This window comes from Erythrolamprus reginae, chromosome 5, assembly GCF_031021105.1.
Source record: "Erythrolamprus reginae isolate rEryReg1 chromosome 5, rEryReg1.hap1, whole genome shotgun sequence".
In the NCBI taxonomy this organism is placed as follows: Eukaryota; Metazoa; Chordata; class Lepidosauria; order Squamata; family Dipsadidae; genus Erythrolamprus; species Erythrolamprus reginae.
Window position 1 is genome coordinate 45,248,171 of NC_091954.1, and position 23,898 is coordinate 45,272,068.

The 23,898-nt window shown below is 40.7% G+C and overlaps 1 protein-coding gene across 1 annotated transcript in view; it reads right to left on the minus strand.

The window, feature by feature from the left end:
* Positions 1 to 3,037: 3,037 nt before the first annotated feature.
* MKI67 (marker of proliferation Ki-67) overlaps positions 3,038 to 23,898 on the minus strand; it is a 44,755-nt gene continuing 23,894 nt past the window's right edge. The window contains exons 13-18 of the mRNA XM_070752474.1: positions 18,062 to 18,157; positions 14,103 to 15,127; positions 10,719 to 10,788; positions 7,126 to 10,320; positions 4,572 to 4,801; positions 3,038 to 3,563 (exon numbers count right to left, since the gene is read on the minus strand). Coding sequence (XP_070608575.1) covers positions 4,692 to 4,801; positions 7,126 to 10,320; positions 10,719 to 10,788; positions 14,103 to 15,127; positions 18,062 to 18,157 — 4,496 coding nt within the window. The 3' untranslated portion in view covers positions 3,038 to 3,563; positions 4,572 to 4,691. The remainder of the gene's footprint in view (positions 3,564 to 4,571; positions 4,802 to 7,125; positions 10,321 to 10,718; positions 10,789 to 14,102; positions 15,128 to 18,061; positions 18,158 to 23,898) is intronic.

A 23,898-nucleotide genomic window follows, 5' to 3' on the forward strand; every position in this document is an offset into this window, starting at 1 on the left:
AGTCAATCAAGGTGACAGGGGCCTGTCTTAGTCCACCTGTCTGGAGCGAGTTTGATCTGGTGACACCTGATGAAGTGGACAAGGCCATTGGAGCTGTGAGTTCTGCCACCTGTTTGCTGGACCCATGTCCATCCTGGCTGGTCTCGGCCAGCAGGGAGGTGACACGGAGCTGGGTCCAGGAGATTACCAAAGCTTCTCTGAGAGAGGGGTCCTTTCCGGCTCCGTACAAGGAGGCACTTGTGTGCCCCATCCTCAAGAAGTCTTCCCTGGACCCAGCCGTATTTAACAACTATCGTCCTGTCTCTAACCTTCCCTTTATGTTGAGAAGGTGGTGTTGCTCCAGCTCCAGCGGTCCTTGGAAGAAGCCGATTATCTAGGCCCTCGGCAGTCAGGATTCAGACCGGGCTACAGCACGGAAACTGCTTTGATCCCGCTGATTCTCTGGTGGGCCCGGGACAGGGGTTTATCCTCTACTCTAGTGCTTCTTGACCTCTCAGCGGCTTTCGATACCATCGACCATGGTATCCTTCTGCACCAACTAGAGTGGGAGGCACTGTTTTACAGTGGTTCTCCTCCTACCTCTCTGGTCAGTCACAGTCGATTTTAGCAGGGGGGCAGAGGTCGACTCCTAGGTCCCTACCTTTTGGGGTTCCTCAGGGGTCTGTTCTCTCCCCTCTGCTGTTTAATATCTACATGAAACCGCTGGGTGAGAACATCCAAGGGCATGGGGTGAGTTACCACCAGTACACTGATGACACTTAGCTGTACATTTCCACCCCATGCCCACTCAGCGAAGCAGTGGAAGTAATGTGCCGGTGTCTGGAGGCTGTCAGGATCTGGAAGGGTGCCAACAAACTGAATCAATCCAGACAAGACGGAGTGGCTGTGGGTACTGCCTCCCAAGGACACATCCATCTGTCCATCCATCACCGTGGGGGGGAATTATTGACCTCCTCAGAGAGGGTTCGCAACTTGGGCATCCTCCTCAATCCACAGCTAACTCTGGAACACCATCTTTCAGTTGTGGCGAGGGGTGGTTGTGCACCAGTTGCGGCCCTGCTTGGACAGGGAGTCTTTGCTCATGCCCTTATCATCTCGAGGTTTGACTACTGCAATGCTCTCTACTTTTGAAGAGTGTTCGGAAACTTCAACTCACCCAAAATGCAGTCTTGCAAGCAGTCTTGGGCTTTCCAAGAAATGCCCACAACTTACCATCACTCCACGGACTGCATTGGCTACCAATCTGTTTCCGGACACAATTCAAAGTATTGGTTATGACCTATAAAGCCCAACATGGCATAGGACCACTCTCCGAGACCGCCTTCTGTGGCACAAATCCCAGTGACCGATGAGGACCCTAAGGAGACCAGAGTTGGTCTCCTTAGGGTCCCGTCGACCAAACAATGTCAGCTGGCGGGACCTAGGGGAAGAGCCTTCTCTGTGGGGGGGCCGGCCCTCTGGAATCAGCACTCTCCGGAGATTCGCACTGCCCCCACCCTCATTGCCTTCCGGAAGTTTAAAAACCCATCTCTGCCATCAGGCCTGGGGTTCCTTAGATCTTCCCCCCTGACCAATTAATGCCTGTTTGATTGTTGAATGAATGATATTGATGGTTTTCTTTTTTAATTAGAATTTTAAAGATTGTTTTTTAATGTATTAATTGGATTGCTATTATTGATTCCTGTTTTTTGTACATGTTGTGAGCCGCCCCAAGTCCTCGGAGAGGGGCGGCATGCAAATCCAAATAAATAAATAAATAAATAAATACATAAATGTAATATTCTAATTTTCTGAGATGGGTTTTGGAGTTTTCATGAGCTGTACCCCATAATCATCACAATTATGATAAATCACGACTTGAACTATCTTGCCTTGCATGTTATAAGTATCTATAGAAATCTGAAAACACTAGCCTTGTACAAATTCAGATTTCTATGTTCTGAACAGCTAGTTTTTCACTTGGTAATCATCAGTTACTGTAGTGTGGAAGAAAAGATAACATAAGTATTATTCCAAGAACAACTGTCCATAACCTTTGTTATTGTGGAAACACCTTAGCTTCAATTGGATCAACAAACTCAAACTCAATCCAGACAAGACGGAGTGGCTGTGGGTCTTGCCTCCCAAGGACAATTCCATCTGTCCGTCCATTACCCTGGGGGGAGAAACATTGACCCCCTCAGAGAGGGTTCGCAACTTGGGCGTCCTCCTTGATCCACAGCTCACATTAGAAAAACATCTTTCAGCTGTGGCGAGGGGGGCGTTCGCCCAGGTTCGCCTGGTGCATCAGTTGCGACCCTATTTGGACCAGGAGTCACTGCTCACAGTCACTCATGCCCTCATCACCTCGAGGTTCGACTACTGTAACGCTCTCTACATGGGGCTACCTTTGAAAAGTGTTCGGAAAATTCAGATCGTGCAGAATGCAGCTGCGAGAGCAATCATGGGCTTTCCTAAATATGCCCATGTCACACTAACACTCCGCAGTCTGCATTGGTTGCCGATCAGTTCCCGGTCACAATTCAAAGTGTTGGTTATGACCTTTAAAGCCCTTCATGGCATCGGACCAGAATATCTCCGAGACCGCCTTCTGCCGCACGAATCCCAGCGGCCAGTTAGGTCCCACAGAGTGGGTCTTCTCCGGGTCCTGTCAACGAAACAATGCCACTTGGCGGGACCCAGAAGAGCCTTATCTGTGGCGGCCCCGGCCCTCTGGAACCAACTCCCCCCAGAGATTAGAACTGCCCCTACCCTCCTTGCCTTTCGTAAGCTACTCAAAACCCACCTCTGCCGCCAGGCATGGGGGAATTAAGACTTCTTCTCCCCCTAGGCTGATACAACTGTATGTATGGTATGTTTGTACGTATGCTGGTTTTATACATTAAGGGGTTTTAAGTTAGTTTTTAGTATTGGATTTTTACTGTATATTATTCATGTATATTGTTCATGACTGTTGTTAGCTGCCCCGAGTTTTCGGAGAGGGGCGGCATATAAATCCAATAAATTGAATTAAATTGAATTGAATCATATAAAGCAATAATGTTTAAATGTTTTTAATTTTAAAACACATAAGTACAGTAGCATTTAAATTTCTAGACATTACAAATCAAAACAGTTAAAATTCCTAATCCTTTAGTATTTTAAATAAAAATATTTTAAAAATAATTTGAAAAGCTATTTAAAAATATTTGCATCAGATATTGTCAATGTCAAAGATTAAGCTGAAGTGAATGTTGAAGCATTTCAATTTTAAGGTTGTAATTTTTCATATTAAAAATGCACTCAGAAGAAATACAGAAGTACCTCGACATACGAGCATTTCGATACGAGCTAGGAGGGGACAGACATTTCTGTTTTACTCCCGAGCTGAAATTTGAGATACGAGCCGCGGGCTATGCCCTCTCCGAGCGCTCACAGCCCCCGCCCGAGAAACCAGAGCATCCTTCCCCTCTACGCACTTTGCCCTGCCTGCCTCCTGGCTCAAGCGGGTGGCGGTAGGCCGCCTTTGGGTTTTCGGCTTGGGGGGAAGGGAGTTAGGAAGATCCTCCTGCTTGCCTGTCATTCTGCATGCCTGTCAATCTTGTGTGCGAGCGCTGTGCCAGGCGGCTCCCCACACTCCGCACCTCCTTTGTCTCTGGGTCTGGGGAGGGAAGCAGAGCAAGGCGGCAGGCGAGTCGACTGCCTCTCTGCTCGCCAAGCAGCGCGGGGAAGGAGGAAGAGAGAAGCAGACACTTTCCTGCTTCCCTTCCTTCCCAACCGGCCTCTCGAGGGCAGCGGCGGCGGGTTCCCGGCCTCAGAGCTAGCAGGGGGGGCGGTGGCCGGGTCCGGCTCCCGCCGCTGATGCAGTTGCAAAGCGCCGCGCCCCCCTGACGGCGTCCAGCGGCTTCCGAAGCGGCGCTGGGCGAAAGAGGGCAACGGCGGAAGGCGAGAAGTGCTGGGCAGCGGCTTCCGAAGCGGCGCTGGGCAAAAGAGGCCCGCCCGCCCTCTTTTGCCCAGCGCCACTTCGGAAGCCGCTGCCCAGCGCCCAGCGCCTCTCGCCTTCCGCCGTTGCCCACCTGCCCTCTTTTACCCAGCACCGCTTTGGAAGCCGCCAGACGTCGTCAGGGGGGCACGGCGCTTTGCAACTGCATCAGCGGCGGGAGCCGGACCTGGCCACCGCCCCCCCTGCTAGCTCCGAGGCCGGGAACCCGCCGCCGCTGCCCTCGAGAGGCCGGTTGGGAAGGAAGGGAAGCAGGAAAGCGGCTGCTTCTCTCTTCCTCCTTCCCCGCGCTGCTTGGCGAGCGGAGAGGCAGTCGACTCGCCTGCCGCCCTGCTCTGCTTCCCTCCCTCCCTCCCCAGACCCAGAGACAAAGGAGGCGCGGAGTGTGGGGAGCCGCCTGGCAGAGCGTTCGCAGGCGGCGGCGGTGGGGGACAAAAGGCAGGCCAGCACCCGGCTCCTGCCTCTCTGGGACCGCCGACCGAGCGGAGCAGCGGCGCGGACGGCCCGCAGCCAGGGTGGGGGAGGCGGGGCGCGCATTGCTGGCTCGTCCCGTTCTGCGGTGCACACAAGATTGACAGGCATGCAGAATGACAGGCATGGCAAAGGGGCGGGGAGGATCGGGAGGCTCAAGCCTCCTTCGGTGGTGGCGGCCGGTTTTCGACATACGTGTTGATCAAGTACCTCGTATGTCGAGGTACTACTGTATTGTGATCTATTTTCTTATACTTTTGCTTGCTCTTGTCCTGCCTTCAGTTTCTTTAGGCAACTCAGTCATCAGAGTGTTATTTTCTTCTTTCATTTTCCTTTTACCTCTTGTTTGCACTGTATATATGGAAAAACAAAACAATATGATGCCATTATTTACAACAATTCTTCCGAGAATAGGTAAATTATTTCAAGTTAAAACACGATTAAAATCAATTAAAATTCAAGAAAATCTTCAACATATTTTAAAGAAATTCCGAAGGATGAATGCATGCTATTATTTCTCTAAAAAATATAAGCTCAAATATGTACAGAACAGAATAAAAGTGCCTGAATAATTAATTTTATATTATTTCAAACTGTGAATCAATCAATTAGATATATTGGTTACAGCACCAAGAATTTTGAAAACTATAATGACAACACATTTACTGTGTTTCCCCCAAAATAAGACAGGGCCTTATATTTTTTGACATCCCCCTCCCCAAATTCCCCTGGCCTTATTATCTGGGATGGCTTATTTTGGGGGTGGGTGCAGGAGGTGTCTCACCTGCCACCTCCAAAGTGGGCCACACCGAGTCACGTGTCCTACCTTGGCCTTGTAGCTCCGCTGCGTCCTCAGCATTGCATCCAAGGAAGAAAGCCCATACCAGTAAAAAAAACTTCTCATGAGTTCAGTCAAACCTCTTGATCCCGCAGTTTTCTTTTACCTGTACAATGGGCTTTCTTCCCTGGATACAATGTGAAGAACACGACAAAGCTACAAGTCCCAGGTATGACATGCTTCTTGCAGCCCCCCCCCCCCCCCCCCCGAGATGTCTGTTGTGGCAAGGGAGAGAATCGGGAAAGGAAAAAGCTGGAGTTTGGGGCAAAGAAAGACTTCTGCTGCTTTCCTTCTGTGCAGCCAAAAACAGAAGCATAAGTCTTTCTTTTCCCCCAAACTTCAGCTGTTGTGGGGAAGGATTCCCTCGATTCTGGTCGCTCTTTATCTGGTGAATTCTGCCTGTCCTGATTTTCCCCCTTGCCGCATGTGCTAGAGAGCAATCAAGAAAACAGCTATGCACACACCCCACAGGACTGGCTTGGCTGCTCTGGGCTACCTGTGGCAACATTATAAAACATGCTCCTGCCTGTACAGAGGCAGGGATTGATCCTCGCCTTCTCTTCCTTGTGGGCAGAAGCAAGTTTTAAATTGCCATAGGCAGAGCCCAGAAGAGCAGAGCTCTCCCAGCCAAGAGTGCACGTCAGAAAGAGAGGCTCCCAGCATGCCCACCCTTTCCACATAAAGTATTTTGGAGGGGCTTACTTTTGGACCGGGTTTTATTTCAAAGCATGTCCCAAAAAGTCCTCTTGGGCTTCATTATTCAAATCATTATTAGGACATGATTTGTTATTAAAAAAGAGCATTATTTGGAAGTCTTAATAGAACACTATTTCTGGGCAAGACAATTTAATCTATTCCTATGGGCAAAAAATAAATAAAATAAATAAAAATCCTTCAACAGTCAATAGATTCGATTGAAAAAGATATACAGGACACATATAAAGACCTATTATCAAGAGCTCCTTCAGAATCTTCTGAAAATTCCTACATCTATGGGGAAATTGGAGTTCTAAGTTGCATGCTCATAGTCAAGAAAAAAAAACCCTCGTCTTTTAAGTCAGTGATTTTCAACATTTTTTGAGCTGCGGCACATTTTTTACATATACAAAATCATGGGGCAAATTGAGCGGGGGGGGGGGAGTGGGGGGAGCTAAAAATTTTGGACAAAACAATTATCTCTGTCTTCCTCCTTTTCACTCTATTTCTCTCCCACTTTCTCTCTCTTCCTTCGTTCCTCTCTCTCTCCATCCCTCTTTCTTTCTCTCTTCCTTTGTTCCTCTTTTTTTGCTCTTTCTATCTCTCCCTCCTTCCCTGCCTATCTTTCTCTCTCTCTCTTGCTTTCTTTCTCTCTTGCTTTCTTTCTCTCTCTTTCCCTTTCTCTCTTGCTTTCTTTCTCTCTCTCTCTTTCTCTCTCTTGCTGAGCTTCGCGGCACACCTGATCATGTCTCACGGCACACTAGTGTGCCGCGGCACACTGGTTGAAAAACACTGTTTTAAGTGATGTATATATCGATCTGAACTGACTTGAGTTTTCAGTGTTACTATGTGTATATTTTTCTGGTGAATTGATACTGAGCTCCCAGAGTGAATTTTAAAATGCAAATCCTGTGTATTGATTTGGGCTGGTTTGTGGACCTTTTAGGTCGCCCCTTTCTTAAACTGTTGTTTTATTAATATTAAGATTCAAGAATAATGTTAAAACTGAAAATCCCATTCAAGCAGAATGTGGGAGCAAAAAGACAGGATCTGGAGGAAGCCTGTGCTTTACTGGATTATCTCTTTAATTCTAAAGAACAAGAATTAACCTCACTAGTTTAAGACATAAAAGATAACATACCTGTGTTAGATACTGTTGGTTTATTTCCTGGAATTACATTTTTCACTATATTAGCAGTAGTCATTGTTCCTGAACTGTTAAATTGTTTTTTTGCATGTTCTGATGAACTTTTTTGCACCATTATATTTGAGTCCTTAAGATTTTTATTTTGGTCATCATTTTGATTGATGTTTAGAGTGATGGTTTTTATTTTAAGGAATTTCGGTGCCTCGCCGATTAAGGAAACTTTTTTATTTGAAATTTGTTCATTAGGAAAATTATCACTGCCTGCAGATAATGTACATTTTTCTTTGAGGGAAGGAAAAACAGCAGCCTCAAGTTTATTAATTTTTTGTCTACCTCTTCTTTGATTGATCACAGTTGCCAGAGCTGTTTTCTGCAAATCTTTGTTTTGGGTTTCATGAACAAGCTCTTCTTTTGGAATAATATACTTTCCTCTGAGACAGCGTGACATTATATTGTATGTACCTGAAAGTTTTGGTAATTCCTTTTTACCAACAGAATCTTTGCAGTTTACAGTTTGATTTTCATTAGCAGAAAATAATGGTGACAAAGTGATGTTCACTTTCGGAGGAGAAAATAATGATGCAGTATTAGTTTCTTCTCTTTGCTTCCTTGATTGGCACTTTTTCCCAAAATTGTTTTTTAAAGGACCAACATTATCTGTTACTAGTGGACTCTTTTTATTGTTAATTTTAAGTTCATCATTACTCTCTGCTGACATTCCACAAGGTGTTAATTGTTTTCCTTTATTTCTGGATGTTTTTTGTTTTGATACAGCTTTTGAATCTTTCTTTTCATTTTGTTGAATGTCAATATCAATAAATTCATTTGCATTATTTGCTATCTTCAAATCTTCATTTGGTTGTTCATCTGAATGTTCCCCTCTGTTTGATGACAGCAAATGACAATTATCATTTTTGACAGAAGAAATAATTTTCTGAAATAAAGTAGTATTTCTTGTTCTTCTACCTACTTTTGATTGATCCTCCTTTGGAAGAAAAGCATTTTTGTCATCTATATTTTTGTCTATTATAGTGGTTATGTGCGTACGGTCAGAATCTGTAGATACATTACCAGAAATAGTTTTTTTACATCTCCCTTGCATGAGTGGATTCTCTTTCACTGCCCCTTGGCTCTTCAGTGAACAGGATTCTTGAGTATTTCTCTTCCCTCTTGTCCTTTTGGACTCATTATTGTCTTGTCTGATGACCATATTTGGCCCTTGGTCATCAACTTTTTTATTACTGGATGTTTCATTGACTTGCTTGCTTCTTCCTCTCCTGGGTGGATTTTCTTTTACTACTCTTTTTGACAGAATGTGCCGTTCACGGTTTTCCACATTTCCTAATGGTAACATTTCAGATTCTTCAAAATTTTTATTTTGAACTTGTGGCAAAGAACATTTGCCTTGTGATGAAGGGCATTTGTTTACCGTTGATTCTTCAGAAGTATTATTTTCTAAAGGAATAGATTTGAGGAGCACTTGATCTATATTTCTCAGTTGACCCCTTCTGGGCTGATTTTCTTTTAAACTGACAATCACATGATCTTTCCCATCAGAGGCCTGATTGCTTTCACTTTCTACAGAAGGGCTAGAAACTGATTTTTTGCCTCTACCTCTGCTAGGCAGATTCTTTTTTGATAGCTTTTCTATTATGGGTGGACTAGGGTCTACAGAAATTTGCATGCTTCCCAAAGGAACATTTAGAATCTTATTCAAAATGTTTTCAGTTTGACTTTCTTCTTTATGAATATTACTCTCATATCCAAGTACACTTTCTTCTTCAGAAACCTTAAAGTAATCTTTAAGTAAAAATTGAACTTTTTTTTCCTTCTTTACCAAAATTTCTTCCATTGCTGTTACATTATTTTCTGAAGTTTTAGATATTGTACATTTTTGCCTTCCGTGTTTATCTGCATTCAAAGTTGTGATTAATGTTTCTGGGCTTGATTGTATTGCAGCAACCTTTCTTCTTTTATTCGTTTCTTCCCCTGGCATTGTAACATTTCCCTTACCTTTGGTAAATGTTGTCTTTATATCAATTGCACTCTTTTTTTCATTTCTAGACCTTAGCCTTGTTTTGATACTTTCATTTTCTTGAATTGTTTCATTGGAATCCGTACTTGTTACACTTTTTCCTTTTCTTTTAGTTGTCACTTTTCTCCTGTTTACAGTCTGTTTTTCCACTGTTGCTTCCTTTAAAGATTTTTCTAATTCCTGAGTATGGCTTATGTTGTCAGATCCTATATTCTCATTTTGAGAAGTTTGAACTTGTGGCAAAGAACATTTGCCTTGTGATGAAGGGCATTTGTTTACTGTTGATTCTTCAGAAGTATTATTTTCTAAAGGAATAGATTTGAGGAGCACTTGATCTATCTTTCTCGGTCGACCCCTTCTAGGCTGATTTTCTTTTAAACTGACAATCACATGATCTTTCCCATCAGAGGCCTGATTGCATTCACTTTCTACAGAAGGGCTAGAAACTGATTTTTTGCCTCTACCTCTGCTAGACATATTCTTTTTTGGTAGCTTTTCTATTATGGGTGGACTAGGGTCTACAGAAATTTGCATGCTTCCCAAAGGAACATTTGGAATCTTATTCAAAATGTTTTCAGTTTGACTTTCTTCTTCTCCATGACTATTACTCTCATATCCAAGAACATTTGTTTCAACATGCTTCTTTGTTCTTCCTCTTTGAGATAATTTGGTTGTTTCAACTGTCTTAAAATTGCTTTCAGATTTGTGCAATGGATTTAGTTCTGGGTGACTGTCAAAACTTTCACTGGTTTGTTCACAATTAGCTGATGTTGATCTATTTCTTATAGGCCTCTGAATTGTCTTTGTATATACTGCAGAACTGCAGTCATTTATTTTCCTTCTCCTAGTTTTAGCTAAAGCAAGTGGTTCAGGCTCTTCTGTTTTTAATGCATCCGAATTTTTAGCTGCTTCCTTTAAAAAATCAGTTTTGGCTTCATTTTTGAAACTCATTCCATGTGGCTTGTAGTTTTCAGAGAGGGAGGTTGTTCTAGTTGTTTTCTGGTTGAACTCTGTTTTCAATTCATTAAATGAATTACATTCAAGCTGGCCTACACTGTCTGGATCACAGTTATTTTGGGTTACTGGAAAATGAGATTCTTCCATTTTAATTTCCAGGTTTGCTTCACAACTTTTAGGCACATTTTTCATGGACTCTGAAATAAAACATGTTCAAATATATTTTTAAGATCACAGTCATTAAGAAAAGTAAAGTTTTGAATTGATGTTCTGGGTAACAACAGCTGTTCTGATATACCTTTTATTTTGGAGAAACATTTATCTAACTATTTCAGTAATTATATAAAATCTCCTTTTTTTGATACTGTCCTAATATTTATATTCTAAAATTTGTACTAATTTTAAATTACAGAGCTACACTAATTTTTAAAAAGCAATATTCATTGCAGTGAAATGATTTGTATCAAAATGTCAAAATTTAGGCAAACATTATCTGCATGACTAAATCAGAACCACATCTTCATTCACCTATATTATAGTACACTTTCAAAAGAATATAAAAAACATATTTTAAAGAAATAAACTTTATACTTACCCAGTTTATTTCTGGAACTGGTATAAGATCCATTTTTTTCCATGAAGTTCACAGATCCTGGCATTTTAGCCTATAAATATTAGTTATTAAAGTAGCTGATATCAAAATATTTTTCACAAAATTTTTCCAGTACCCTTCCTTGAATGATAGAGCTGTGTATTTTGTAAGGCTGGGCTTAGGAAACAGTGCAACTGAGCATTGTTTCCAGTGGTGGGCTCCTCCTGGTACAGCTAATTGTGTGCAGCTCCGCAGCTCTGGCCCACAAGTGCAGCATTGAGCGCAATTTTGCTTCCTGTTTCTGTGCAGGTAGCAAAATCTCACAGGGAGACACACGTGTGCATGCGATTTGGTGAAGTTTTTTGCTTCCCTGCATGTCAAAACCTTGCTGAAACGTGCACTCATGTGCATCCCTTTGTGAGATTTTGTTAGCTACAGTTGCAGGAAGCAATATTGCGCTCAATTCCACGCCAGAACCGCAGAGCTGTGCGCAATTAGCCATACTGGCAGGAGCACACCACTAATTATTTCCAAATTCTTTTCGAGTGGATGCAGACTATACTTGTGCTATAATTGCCAGGAAATCAAAGTAATTGTACTTACAACATGCATGCATGGGCAACGCATAGCATTTCAAGAAGCTATGCTTCTCAACAAAATGTTTTACATAATTATAGTTTATATTTGTCTGTTATTTATTTGGTGGCAGATGGTGTTAGCAGGTGGCCAGAGGTCGACTGCTAGGTCCCTCCCTGGTGATGTTCCTCTCACCCCTGTTTAATGTCTACATGAAACCGCTGAGTGAGATCATCCGACGGCATGGGGGTGAGTTACCATCAGTATGTTGATGATACTCAGCTATACATCTCCACCCCAAGTCCAGTCAGTGAAGCAGTGGAAGTAAGAGGCTGTCTGGATGGGTGTTAATAGGCTCAGACTCAACCCCGACAAGACAGATTGGCTGTGGGTTTTGCCCCACAGGAAGAATACCATCTGTCTATCCATCACCCTGGGAGGGGGTCCTTACCCCCCTCAGAGAGGGTCCACAACTTCGGTGTCCTCCTCAATCCACAGCTGAGCTTAGATCATCTTTCGGCTGTGGCGAGGGGGGCATTCGCACGGGTATACCTTGTGCGCCAGTTGCAACCCTATCTAGACAAGAAGTCCTTCTCAGGCACTCACGCCCTTATTACCTCAAGGTTCGATTACTGCAATGCTCTCTACATGGGGCTGCCTTTGAAGAGTGTTAGGAGACTACAACTTGTGTAAAATGCAGCTGTGCGAGCTACAGTGGGGCTACCAAGATCTGCCCACATTTCTATATCATTCCATGAGCTGCATTGGTTGCCAATTGGTGTCTGGGTGCAATTCAAAGTACTAGTTATGACCTATAAAGCCCTACATGGCTTAGGACCAGATTATCATCGGGACCATCTTCTGCCTCATGTATACAAGTCGCCAGTTAGGTCCCAGAGTCGGCCTTCTCCAGGTGCCGTCTGGAATGAACTCTTGTCCAGAGATACATACTTCCCCTTCCCTCCTGGTCTTTCGTAAAGCCCTGAAGACCTACCTCTGCCAGTGGGCATGGGGGCCATGAGTGATGAGACTACCTCTGGCCGAATTGGATGAATGTGTATGACTGTGTGGGGTTTTTAATATATTTTTATTAAAATATATAATCCTTTTAATAGTAATTTAGATTTCTTACATATTGTTACATTTATAATGTTGTACGCTGCCCTGAGTCGCCTCGAGAAAGGCGGCATAGAAATCTAATAAATAAATAAATAATGAAATTATATTAGCAGATTGGGTGCTACACAAATTTATATTATGTATATTAAAATATAATAACACATGATAGTCTACATGAGTGATTGCGAACCTGTGGCACATAAAGTCATATTGGAGGGCACGAAAGGCATTTCATCCTTGGGTTTCAGGGAAGCCTGTTTTACCATCTGGAGGCTTCAGGGAAACTTCCCTGAAGCCCTGGAGTGCAAAAATTGGCCCAACCGGAAGTTTTAAAAAATAGACTCTGGTTTCCCTGCACTCCAGAGGCTTCAGGGAAGGCTTCCTGAAGCCCTAGAGTGCAAAAAAAATGGCACAATGGGCACACCAGAAGCCTGCCTTTTCAAACTTCCAGTTGGACCATTTTTCACAAACCTAGGCTTCAGTGGCCTGTACACATGCACGGGTGGTGATGTTGTGCACCTATGCAGGGGGGCAGCGCATGGGGGTTTTGCATGCATGTTGTGGGGGAGGGAATAGATGTGGGCATGCTAGCATATGTGCACAAACACCCCTTGGCACGCAAACCAAAAAAGGTTTGCCATTACTGGACTATATGTTTAAATATGCAGTATTACTGCTGGCAGTGACACTGAGGTTCATTTTCATTGAAGTACAGTGGTACCTCGTCTTACAAACACCTCATCTAATGAACTTTTCACGATATGAACCTGATATTTATAAGATTTTTTTGCCTCTTTTTCCAAACTATTTTCACCTTACGAACGCAAGCTACTGCCACTGGTATGCCCTCCCTCTGGACTTCCATTGCCAGCCAAAGGCTCCTCTCACTGGGAAACCCCACCTCCGGACTTCCGTTGCCAGCGAAGCTCCTGTTTTTGCACTGCTGGGATTCACCTGAGGCTCCCCTCACTGGGAAACTCCGCCTCCGGACATCCATGTTTTTGCGATGCTGCGATTTCCCTGAAGCTCCCGTCGCTGGAATTCCCTTCATTTTTGCCGGCGCTGCTTTGAATCTCAGCGAGGGGAGCCTCAGGGAAATCGCAGCATAGCAAGAACACAAAAATCCGGAGGTGGGGTTTCCCAGCGAGGGGAGCCTCAGGGGAATCCCAGCAGCGCAAGAACGGATGCTTCGGCTGGCAGCATAAATCCAGAGGTGGGGATTCCCAGCAGTGTAAGGCCAAAGAGGTGAGTTTTGGGCTTGCACGCATTATTCGCTTTTACATTGATTCCTATGAGAAACATTGTTTCATCTTACGAACTTTTCACCTTACGAACCTCATCATGGAACAAATTAAGTTCATAAGATGAGGTACCACTATATTACTACTGATAGTGACAGTAAAATGCAGAAAAGCATTTTAAGAAAATCTGTGTTTTGCAATATTTACAGCTATAACTAAGGATCCAAAATATTCTAATTTATAAAAATGAGAGGAGCTACTTAGTACAAAATGTTTAGCCTTAAATCCAAAGACCAAAGTAACTATTTGTTATTTGAATTTTCGGGATCAAAATAATTGATTCCCACAGTTCAAAATATTATGGAATAAAAATGGATTATGTGAATTCTTTTAGTTACTAAATTATGGTCTACTTAAAAATGAGTACAAATATTTGATATAATAAACGTACCTTATCATTCTCAGTGTCCAACATTTCCAAAATAACCATATTATTTATGGGTTCAAATTTTTCCTTTGGTGACATTATTTGAATATTTCGTCTATCTTCTATTGGCTTCACAGTTTCCTTAACTTCCTCAGTAATGCCATTAATATTTCCATCTTCCATAATTTGTGTTTTATTTTTGGTAACACTTCCAATCATATCTTTTAATATTTCTTCAGTAGATAATCTAGATTTAGTATAGATATCATCAAGACGCTCCATAGTTTGCTTGGGTGTTTTTAATGTCTTGATTCCTGAAAACACCTCCACAACAGGTTCTGATTTTTGTTCAGGTGTCTCTAAGAGCCTCTTGAGCCCTGAAAGGTCCTCAACAGGTTCAGATTTTTCCTTAGGTGACTTAAACAGTCTCTTGATCCCTGAAAGGTCCTCAACAGGTTCAGATTTTTCCTTAGGTGACTTAAAGAGCCCTTTAACCCCTGAAAGCGCCTCAACTGGGTCTGACTTTTGCTTTGGTGTTCTCAAAAGCCTCTTGACCCCTGAAAGCCCCTCAACAGATTCAGATTTTTTCTTAGGTGTCCTCAAATGTCTCTTAACTCCTGAAAGTGCCTTAATTGGCTCTGACTTTTGCTTAGGTGTCTTCAAGAGCCTTTTGACTGCTGAAAGTGCCTCAACTGGCTCTGACTTTTGCTTTGGTGTCCTCAAAAGCCTCTTGACCCCTGAAAGCGCCTCAACAGATTCAGTTTTTTCCTTAGGTGTCCTCAAAAGCATCTTGAACCCTGAAAGCAGAATCTCATCTGGCTCTGATTTTTCCTTAGGTGTCTTGATTTCCAAAATCTGTCTAACTGGCTCTGATTCGTGTTGCAGGTTTTCTTCTTCTTCCATTCCCATTATATTTCTTTCATTTAGTGATGCCATTAAATTATTATGAACGGGCATTTGTGAAACTTCTTCCAATGCTGGAGATATTACATCTTGATTGTAAACTCTGTTTTGGCTTGAAATATTAACATCCAAAGCAGACTTTTTTTCTAACAGAAATAGAAAAATTATACAGTAATGAAACTTTACTGACTACATTGACATAAATGCACTTAAAAATATTACTTAAAATAATTATACATACATACATACATACATACATATATGTAACATATATATTCCAGCTAAAAAAAAAACATTTGACATATATATATATAGGGATTGGATACTGTAGCCTAGAGGATAATTCTCTGCCTTACAAGGCAAAGGTTGCAGGTTCAAGTCCCAGTGGGTATGGCTAGCTGATGAGGCCAAAATAAGGCCGAAATAGATCTATCCTAGTCTCCCTTAATTTTCAAATTCAGCAAAAAAACATGTGACACATATAGATAGAATTGTCGGCTATCAATAAAATTAACTGCCTTGGAAATGGCCCTAGGTTGGGCCGAGAGGCAAATAAGGAGCTGTGATGTTCCTTCGATACACCAGGGTGATTCGACACAAAATATGTAACCCTTCCCTGGTGCAGAGCTGAAGGGATTGGATACTGTAGCCTAGAGGATAATTCTCTGCCTTACAAGGCAAAGGTTGCAGGTTCAAGTCCCAGTGGGTATGGCTAGCTGATGAGGCCAAAATAAGGCCGAAATAGATCTATCCTAGTCTCCCTTAATTTTCAAATTCAGCAAAAAAAACATGTGACATATATATGTGTGTGTGTGTGTGTGTTTTAGAATGAAACAAAAAACATAAAAACCAAATTACACCAAGAATATTAAAAATGAATTAAGTCAAATTAAAGTAACTGTTACTCATAATGGAAAACATAGACATTTTAATTAGGATTGTACTTTAAGCCATTGATTTTCAACCTTTTTTGAGCTGCGGCACATTTTTTACATTTACAAAATCCTGGGGCACACCACCAACCAAAATGACACAAATCAAAAAATACATACATACATACATAAATAACCCCCTCATATATACAATCCCATGTAACATCCCCTTATAAATACAGTCAATCATCAATCATCCCTCCTCAAATTTATACCACTGTCTCATTTCTGGATACTTCTCCTGTCTTTCCCCCTTTTCTCTCTCATGTTTCTCATTTCTCTCTCTTCCTCCCTCTTTCCCTCATTCCTTCTCCCTCTCACTTCTCCTCTTTTTCTATCCCTGTCTCTCTCCCCCCCTTATGTTTGTGTGTGTATACACACTTGAACCATTACCAAAACCAGTTGAGGGCTGGGTTTTTTTCCTCTTTTATTCTTTTCAAAAACAGGTGTGGGCTGGGGGGGTTTCTTATTATTTGGGTGCTTTTTACCATATGCTTCAAGAATCACCTCTCTCTCTCTCCTCTCATTCTCTGCCTCAATCATTTTCTCATTTCTCCTTTTTTCTCCCCTTTTTGTTCTCATTTCTCTCTCTCTCCTTTCCTCTCCGTATGTCTCTCTTGCTTTCTCTCTCTCTTGCTATCTCTTTTTCTCTCTTGCTTTCCTTCTCTCTCTCTCGTTCTTTCTCTTATTTTCTTTCTCTCTCTCTCATGCTTTCTCTCTCTTGTTCTTTCTCTCTGTTGCTCTCCCATTCTCTTATTTTCTCTCTCTCTCTCGTTCTCTCTCTTGTTCTCTCTTATTTTCTTTCTCTCTCTCTTGTTCTTTCTCTCTCATGCTTTCTCTCTCTTGTTCTTTCTCTCTCTCTCTTGCTCTCTCTCGTTCTCTCTCTTCCTTTCTTCTCTGTGGAGGCCGGCGAAGGTTTTCCTTAGTTTGAATGTTCTGAGCAAGCTGGCAGAGGGATGGGAAGCAGCCCTTTACTGACAGCCCGGGACGGGACTGTGAGAGGGGTGGGCGTTCCCACAGCGCTCGGAGTGGCTAGCGGCCGGATCGCCAGCGCCGCTGCAGCCACCGCTATGGGAGGAGCCGCGCCCCAAGAAAGCCGGAGAGGACGGATCGGGCGGGCGGGGACAGCCACAAGTGGAAGCCTCAGCCCTGGAGCTCCCACTTGCAGAAGCCGCCCCTCCCCTGGATATTGCCCACCGCCACTATTAGTGACGAGAAGCCATGGGCGTGAGGGGGCCGACTTTCAAAGCAACCTTTGCCGGCCTCCCGCAGGAGGGTGCCAATAGCGGCGGCGGCAGGCAATAGCCGGGGGGGGGGGGGGGGCTTCTGCAAGTGGGAGCTCCAGGGCTGAAGCCTCAGCCCTGGAGCTCCCACTTTCAGGAGCCGCCTTGCGGCACACCTGGCCATATCTCGCGGCACACTAGTGTGCCGCGGCACACCGGTTGAAAAACACTGCTTTAAGCAAACTAGTATCTGAAACATGACAACTTCTAAGTAGTAGGACCAAAACCTACAACGATCTAGGAAACCTAGGAAAAGGAGAGTATGTTTACTCCTTTAATATAAATTGGACAATCAAATACAGAAACAGCATTTCTCCAGTACGAGACCTAAATTTGAACCCATTAAAACTGTTGCATCTTGAATAAATCTAATTATCTCAACTGGCTAATTATTTCATTTCCCTCCTAAAACATGCTTATAGGTTAACACAAGGAATGACAAATTATATCCTGTTTTCATTATCATGTCATCATAAAACTTTATTTGGATAAAACCATACATTTTATTCAATATTTACAACTTGATGTGGCCAGTGACCTAATAAAACACCATTATTCTATGCCTATACTCATCTATCTTGTATCTCTAAGTGATTCTTTTCTTACTTAAAGCAGCAGTTATTAAAGCAACACTTGAAATTCTGATCAGTACTGCAAGGAAAGACTGACCTAACATTTCTACAACAATAAGGGAAGAGCTCCACATAGCCTTAGCAGTTTCAGAGAAGAGAGGTATTGATGCAGAAAATTTCTTTTCATTCTAAACCAAACCAATTTGTAGTACTTTTTGGGATGAATGATAATAATCTATGCTAAATGGCTGTATAAAAGTCATTATTAACAATGTATACATATTAAAACATACCAAATTCTTCTGGTGCATTTATTTCTGATATCTGAGTTTTTGGTACAAGACTTTTCTGTTTTCCATTTGGTGGAGTGCAGAACATTTCAGACAACCCTGCAAGTAGCATTTCAATCTATTAATATTCAGTTAGCATGTAATTAAATGAAAGAGCAGATATAACTATAAAGAATATATTTTCTTCACTTTATTGATCCCTAGATTTGTAATGCAATCAGATTATAGCATTATTTTTCAATATTAATATTCATAGCATCTTTAAAGAGAAAGGACTTAACACCATTTACCAGGATAAAAATTCCTCCTTCAAGCTCTTTCAGGAGATTGTGGATACTTTCTATCAAACACTATATTAAGAGCAAATTCTACTACAAATTATGACACAAGTAATTAATTTGCCTTTATAATAAGGGTTTTTAGTTGTTTTATTGATTGGATTGTTACATGTTGTTTTTTTATCATTGTTAGCCACCCCGAGTCTACGGAGAGGGGTGGCATACAAATCCAATAAATAAATAAATAAATAAATAAATAAATAAATAAATAAATAAATAAATAAATAAATAAATAAATAAATAAATAAATAAAAGAGTCCTTCTATAGTGCAATAACAGTAACTGTAAGTAGATTTCTGTCAAAACAACTATTTGTAACAAATGGTGTATGCCTATACAAGAATGTGTATCTTTCATAAATGTTTAACAAATCAAGGAAGAAAAAAAATAATCTTTCTTTTCCCGTTTGAAGTCTAAGATTTATTATGACTACTGGTGTGGAAGTGCCAGACTAGTGAGTGCTGCCTCAACAATTTTTCCAGTAAAAAGAGCCTTGTTTAAAGTAGCATTTTGGACCATGAGCAATTTACATAGTTTTCCATGGATAAAAAATGCAATACAAGCAGTCAAGTTACAACAATCGTTAAGGTGTTTTAAAATTTAATAGTTAGAGCAGTGAAGGATTGGACAGTAACAACACAGTTATAGCTAATTGATTAAAGAGAGCTGGCCACTGCATATGCCCCGAATCTACGGAGAGGGGCGGCATACAAATCTAATTAATAATAATAATAATCATCATCATCTGAGCTCTGATTGCTTGCTGTGAGTAAAGGGGACGTTTCCTTGTTTCCTGCCTTTTTCCTCTGTGTTCTCTTGTTGATTTACCCACTGATCTTCCTGTTATGTTGATTTACCTGATCATGCTCCTCTTCTTAGCTACTGGAAATATTTTTTTATTTAACACTACAAGTTTGTGTCAGCTTCTCTGATTCTCATTGGACACTGGAGGTGCAATTCCCTGACAATTGAGCCCAAAATTTCTGTTTCTAAATGAGACAATGAAGTGAACTTGCCCCGTTTTAATAACACCCAATTTTATGACTTTTCTTGCCATAATTATTAATCAATGTTAGTAGCATGGTTGTTAAATTAATTTATTATTTGGATTTATATGCCGCTCCACTCCCAAACCCTCCAGCTGGCGCAGAAGGATACCATGGTCGATGGTATCGAAAGCCGCTGAGAGGTCGAGAAGCACCAGGACAGAGGAAAAGCCCCTGTCCCAGGCCCGTCAGAGATCATCCACCATCCAACATTTCTATAGACATCCCTCTTATAACTTGAGACAACTTCCAATCAAGTCTTTTGAGCCCTAACAATGATTAATAGATATAGATTTTATGTCTTTTGAAAGTCTTGCTTACAAAAAGTCTAATTTTTTAAAAAATAGTAAACCTTAATAAGCTGAATCTCTCTTGCTTCAGTAGTGGCGGAAAGCCTATTTTATCTAGATCTCAGCAAGATGTCAGGATAAAAGTGGCATAGAAATGGGCTTGAAAAGATTGGTATTCTATTTCCAGGCACCCATTTATGACTAGGTATAGCCAGACTGCTTTGCTAAGGCCCAGATGGCCCACTAATTGCATAAAAACAACCCAATGCATTTGGGAACTAAGAATCGGTGGCTGGGTATTAAGCTACTAGAAAATCATTGACTTCCTAGGTACAAAAAGGATTGGATGTTAATTGGAGTAAGAACCTTGAAGACCTGTTTGTTCAGAAAACTGAAACTGCTGTGCGAAAACAGTATCCAGAAATCAGTGGCAGTCAATTGCTAATTGCTATTCTATTTCAATTTCTTTTCTTTGTCTAACTGGCATGAGAACAATCTACAGTACCAGCAAACTCACAACTAATGGCTAAAGGAGTAAATAATCAGCAGCGTAGAGTGCGAAGACTCAATTAGATTTCGAGAAAAGAATAAAAATCAACAGAGGAGCAATTGCATTTTCATCTTTGGTATTTGTCAAGGCAGCCCCTGAAAACATCAGGCACAATGATACTCTCTTCAGCTAAGCTTCGCCACATGGAGAGGAAGTCACTTTTCAAGGTATTAAAATAACATCAGCAGGACAACTTAGCAAGAACTGCTTCTCTGCTCCAAAAGTATGAGACCACATGTAATGCGGTAACAGAAGAAAAACAGATGTATTTTATTCCATTCTGTTCTCTATAAAACATTCTAATGCTAGGAAAGAGAAGATCAACTGCAAGATGGATGGCTTTGATTGCAGTGTTGATGAGCGCATTGTTGATCAACACAGGGATAATCTATCTTGTTACTAGGAGTCAAAAATAACTTAGTAGCACATAATTAATATTCTATGTGCTGCTTCATGTCTAGGTTCACAGGTTCCTTGGCTCACCAAAACAATTGATAACCTGATTGTCTCCAGCAATGAGGCATGATAGGTTTCCCTAAACTGACTGCAAATAATGGGGAGGGAGGGTGTAAAAGCTACCTAGCTTAATGATCTTATTTCTGTTGAAAGGAGTATGTCCCAAAAATGGTGACCCAAGGAAAGTGAGATTTCTGGGTCACAGAGATTAAACTGCCCAAACGTATTAGACAGAAACACAATACATTAAAAAGGGGGAAAGAAAACATTTATCTCAAAGCATATGATCAGGGGAAGCAAGGTCACTGTTTCTTTGTATATGCTTTGTTTAATATTTTACCTCCAATAATTCAATGGCTCCTCCCTAATAGCATGTTGGAAAGCAGTTCAAGTGTAATTAAGTGACTTTTAATTAAAATCTAATTGTGGAGGGAGTGGACAGTTTACATGAATGTTGGATTTAGGCCAGCTTTTATTTTTTAATGCTTTGTTTTAATTATATTAAATTTAAAATATAATTTTACAAACTAGTTAGTTTGTAACTATACTGCTCAAAAAAATAAAGGGAACACTGAAATAACACATCCTAGATCCGAATGAATGAAATATTGTCATTGAATACTTTGTTCTGTATAAAGTTAATTGTGTACAACAGCATGTGAAATTGATTGTCAATCAGTATTGCTTCTTAAGTGGACAGTATGACAGAAGTTTGATTTACTTGGAGTTATATTGTGCTGTTTAAGTGTTTCCTTTGTTTTTTTGAGCAGTGCACTTAGTGCAATAAAGACAGACTGGTCATCATCCAAAAGCTATGTCAATCTCACATTGAAAATAATAATCCCTTATTTAGTATTAGTCTACGGAGAGGGGTGGCACACAAATCTAATAAATAAATAAATAAATAAATAAATTAATTAATTAAATGTTTTAGTTCAATATGGCAATTTTGAGTTGTGAAATTGAAAGAAAGGTTGGCTTCTTTGTATGGGTATTTTGAGTGCTTCCTCTGATCTCAGAAATATTAATCAAGCCACTGTTTTACAGGAGGCATTTCAACATATTTCATCCTTAGCAGGAAACTAAGCTCTTGGTTTAGGATGGAGGTGATGTAGGAGATAAATGTTGTTTGTAAAGGAGTTAAGCATACAACCCAACAAAAAAAGTTTGCTCAGTGCTGATCTATATAATCATGTTCTTTTTTAAAAGCAAAAGGATAAGTTTACAATAGAACTTGAGAATACAAGTAGTTGGATGAATGGGTTGCATGTGTGTTATACTGCAACTAAGTAATATAAAGATGAGTATGCATGTTTATTTTGCAATAGTTTAGATTATATACACTACCTACCGTATATAATGATTTTTCTACTTTGAAGAACAAGAATATCTGCATACCTTTCTCCAGAAATCTTGATTCCTCCTTCCACAATGGGTCCAAATGAAGGCTGCTAAGGGACGGAGGGATCTAAGGCTAAGAATTGCTTTCAATTCTAAATTTCTGTAGTTTCCATTACTACTGTTAATACTGCAATATGCACCAAAGCCCTACCAAACAACAACATGACCCTTCTGCTGAGAATCTATTATCAGATAGTTTCTTGTAATTCTTCAGAAGATATAAAGACTGAGTTCAGGCTTATAATAATTTAAACTTCATTTCGAGAACTGGAAATAGTTAAACAATGGTCAATTACGGTATAGCAGCAAGTATGCTACTTTGCTACACCTTACTTTGCTAATGGATTACATTCTTACACAATCATAGCACCATCTGTTGGCAAAGAAAGGAGTTGATATATTGGTAACCTTTAAGAAAATCAATCCAATGCAAATCTAATTTCTCACACATAATAATTTCTTAATAAAATCAACCTTATTTTTATTTCTTCTCTGTAGACAAACACACACAATAAGAATGTTCAAGTGTTGTTTTTTAAAAAACTTAGCAATTGGTTAAATCTGCACACATAAGATGCATGGCACCATCGGAATCTCTTGCTTGTGGAACAATCATTTCTAACTTAACATTAAAGAGTTCTGCAGGAACATCCCAAATTTACAGTTTGAGATATTTTTACAAAAGACAAGTAGTCCCCTTGGCGAGTCTGGTAGATTTGAATGCAATTATTTTAAATGCATAGTTACATACTTTTATTAACCTTATTTTATTATTTGTATTTGTTTATATAATTCCGATTATTGAACTGTATTCTATTAAATATCCTTTCATTGGTCACTATCCCTTTATTGATATTTGGCAGGCTTTTTTCCATTTATATTACCTCAACAGACTTAGAAGCATCTTCATAAAGCAAACTCATCACATAAATCTATTTATATTATTTGCCTGAAAAACCACAACATTCACAGAGCTCACATCATCTATCCATGAGATGCTTTGAGGGCAAATGTTTCAAGATAGCATTTTGTATACATTTAAGGGATGTCTCTAGTGTACAGAATGAAAATAATGCTTTTCTATAACTCTTTAAAGCATCTACTTCCTATGGCATATCAGAAAAGGGGCATATACAGATGCTCTGAAGCGTTGAATATGCAATTAATTTTCCCTTTTTGTTCTAAGGCAACTTTTCTAAATCAGCATTAAAGCAATTCATAGCTGTACCATATCCATCCATCATTAATTTCTGGGATCAACAGCAAGCAGATATTGTCCTGATGTCCTTTGCCAATCAGGATAATGGATGATCAATATGGTATTTATATAACAGTATCTGTACCATTCACACATAGTTCAGTACAAAAAGATTCCCTACCCCACTCTGCTTTGTATCTAAGTTATATAATTATCAACCTCTAACTTAGAAGGGGATGGGACATCTACCTTATTCTTTCTGGCTATCTGGCAGTTATGGGTGCCATCAATCATGGAACATCACTTTGTGGGACCCAAGAAATGAGCCTTTTCTGTCATGATGCTATTCCTTTAGAATACAATTCCCTCAAAAATTGGATTCGACCTGAACCTGCCAACCTTTCACAAGACTCTGAAAACATTTATCCTGTTCCCCATGTATGGGGATTGTCAGTTTGAGCCCATAAGATGGCTGTTAAATGTTGCCTGATTGCTTTTTAACTTCATTGCTGGTTGTATTTATTTTGCTGTTCTGTTTTTAACTGCTATAAGCTATCCAGA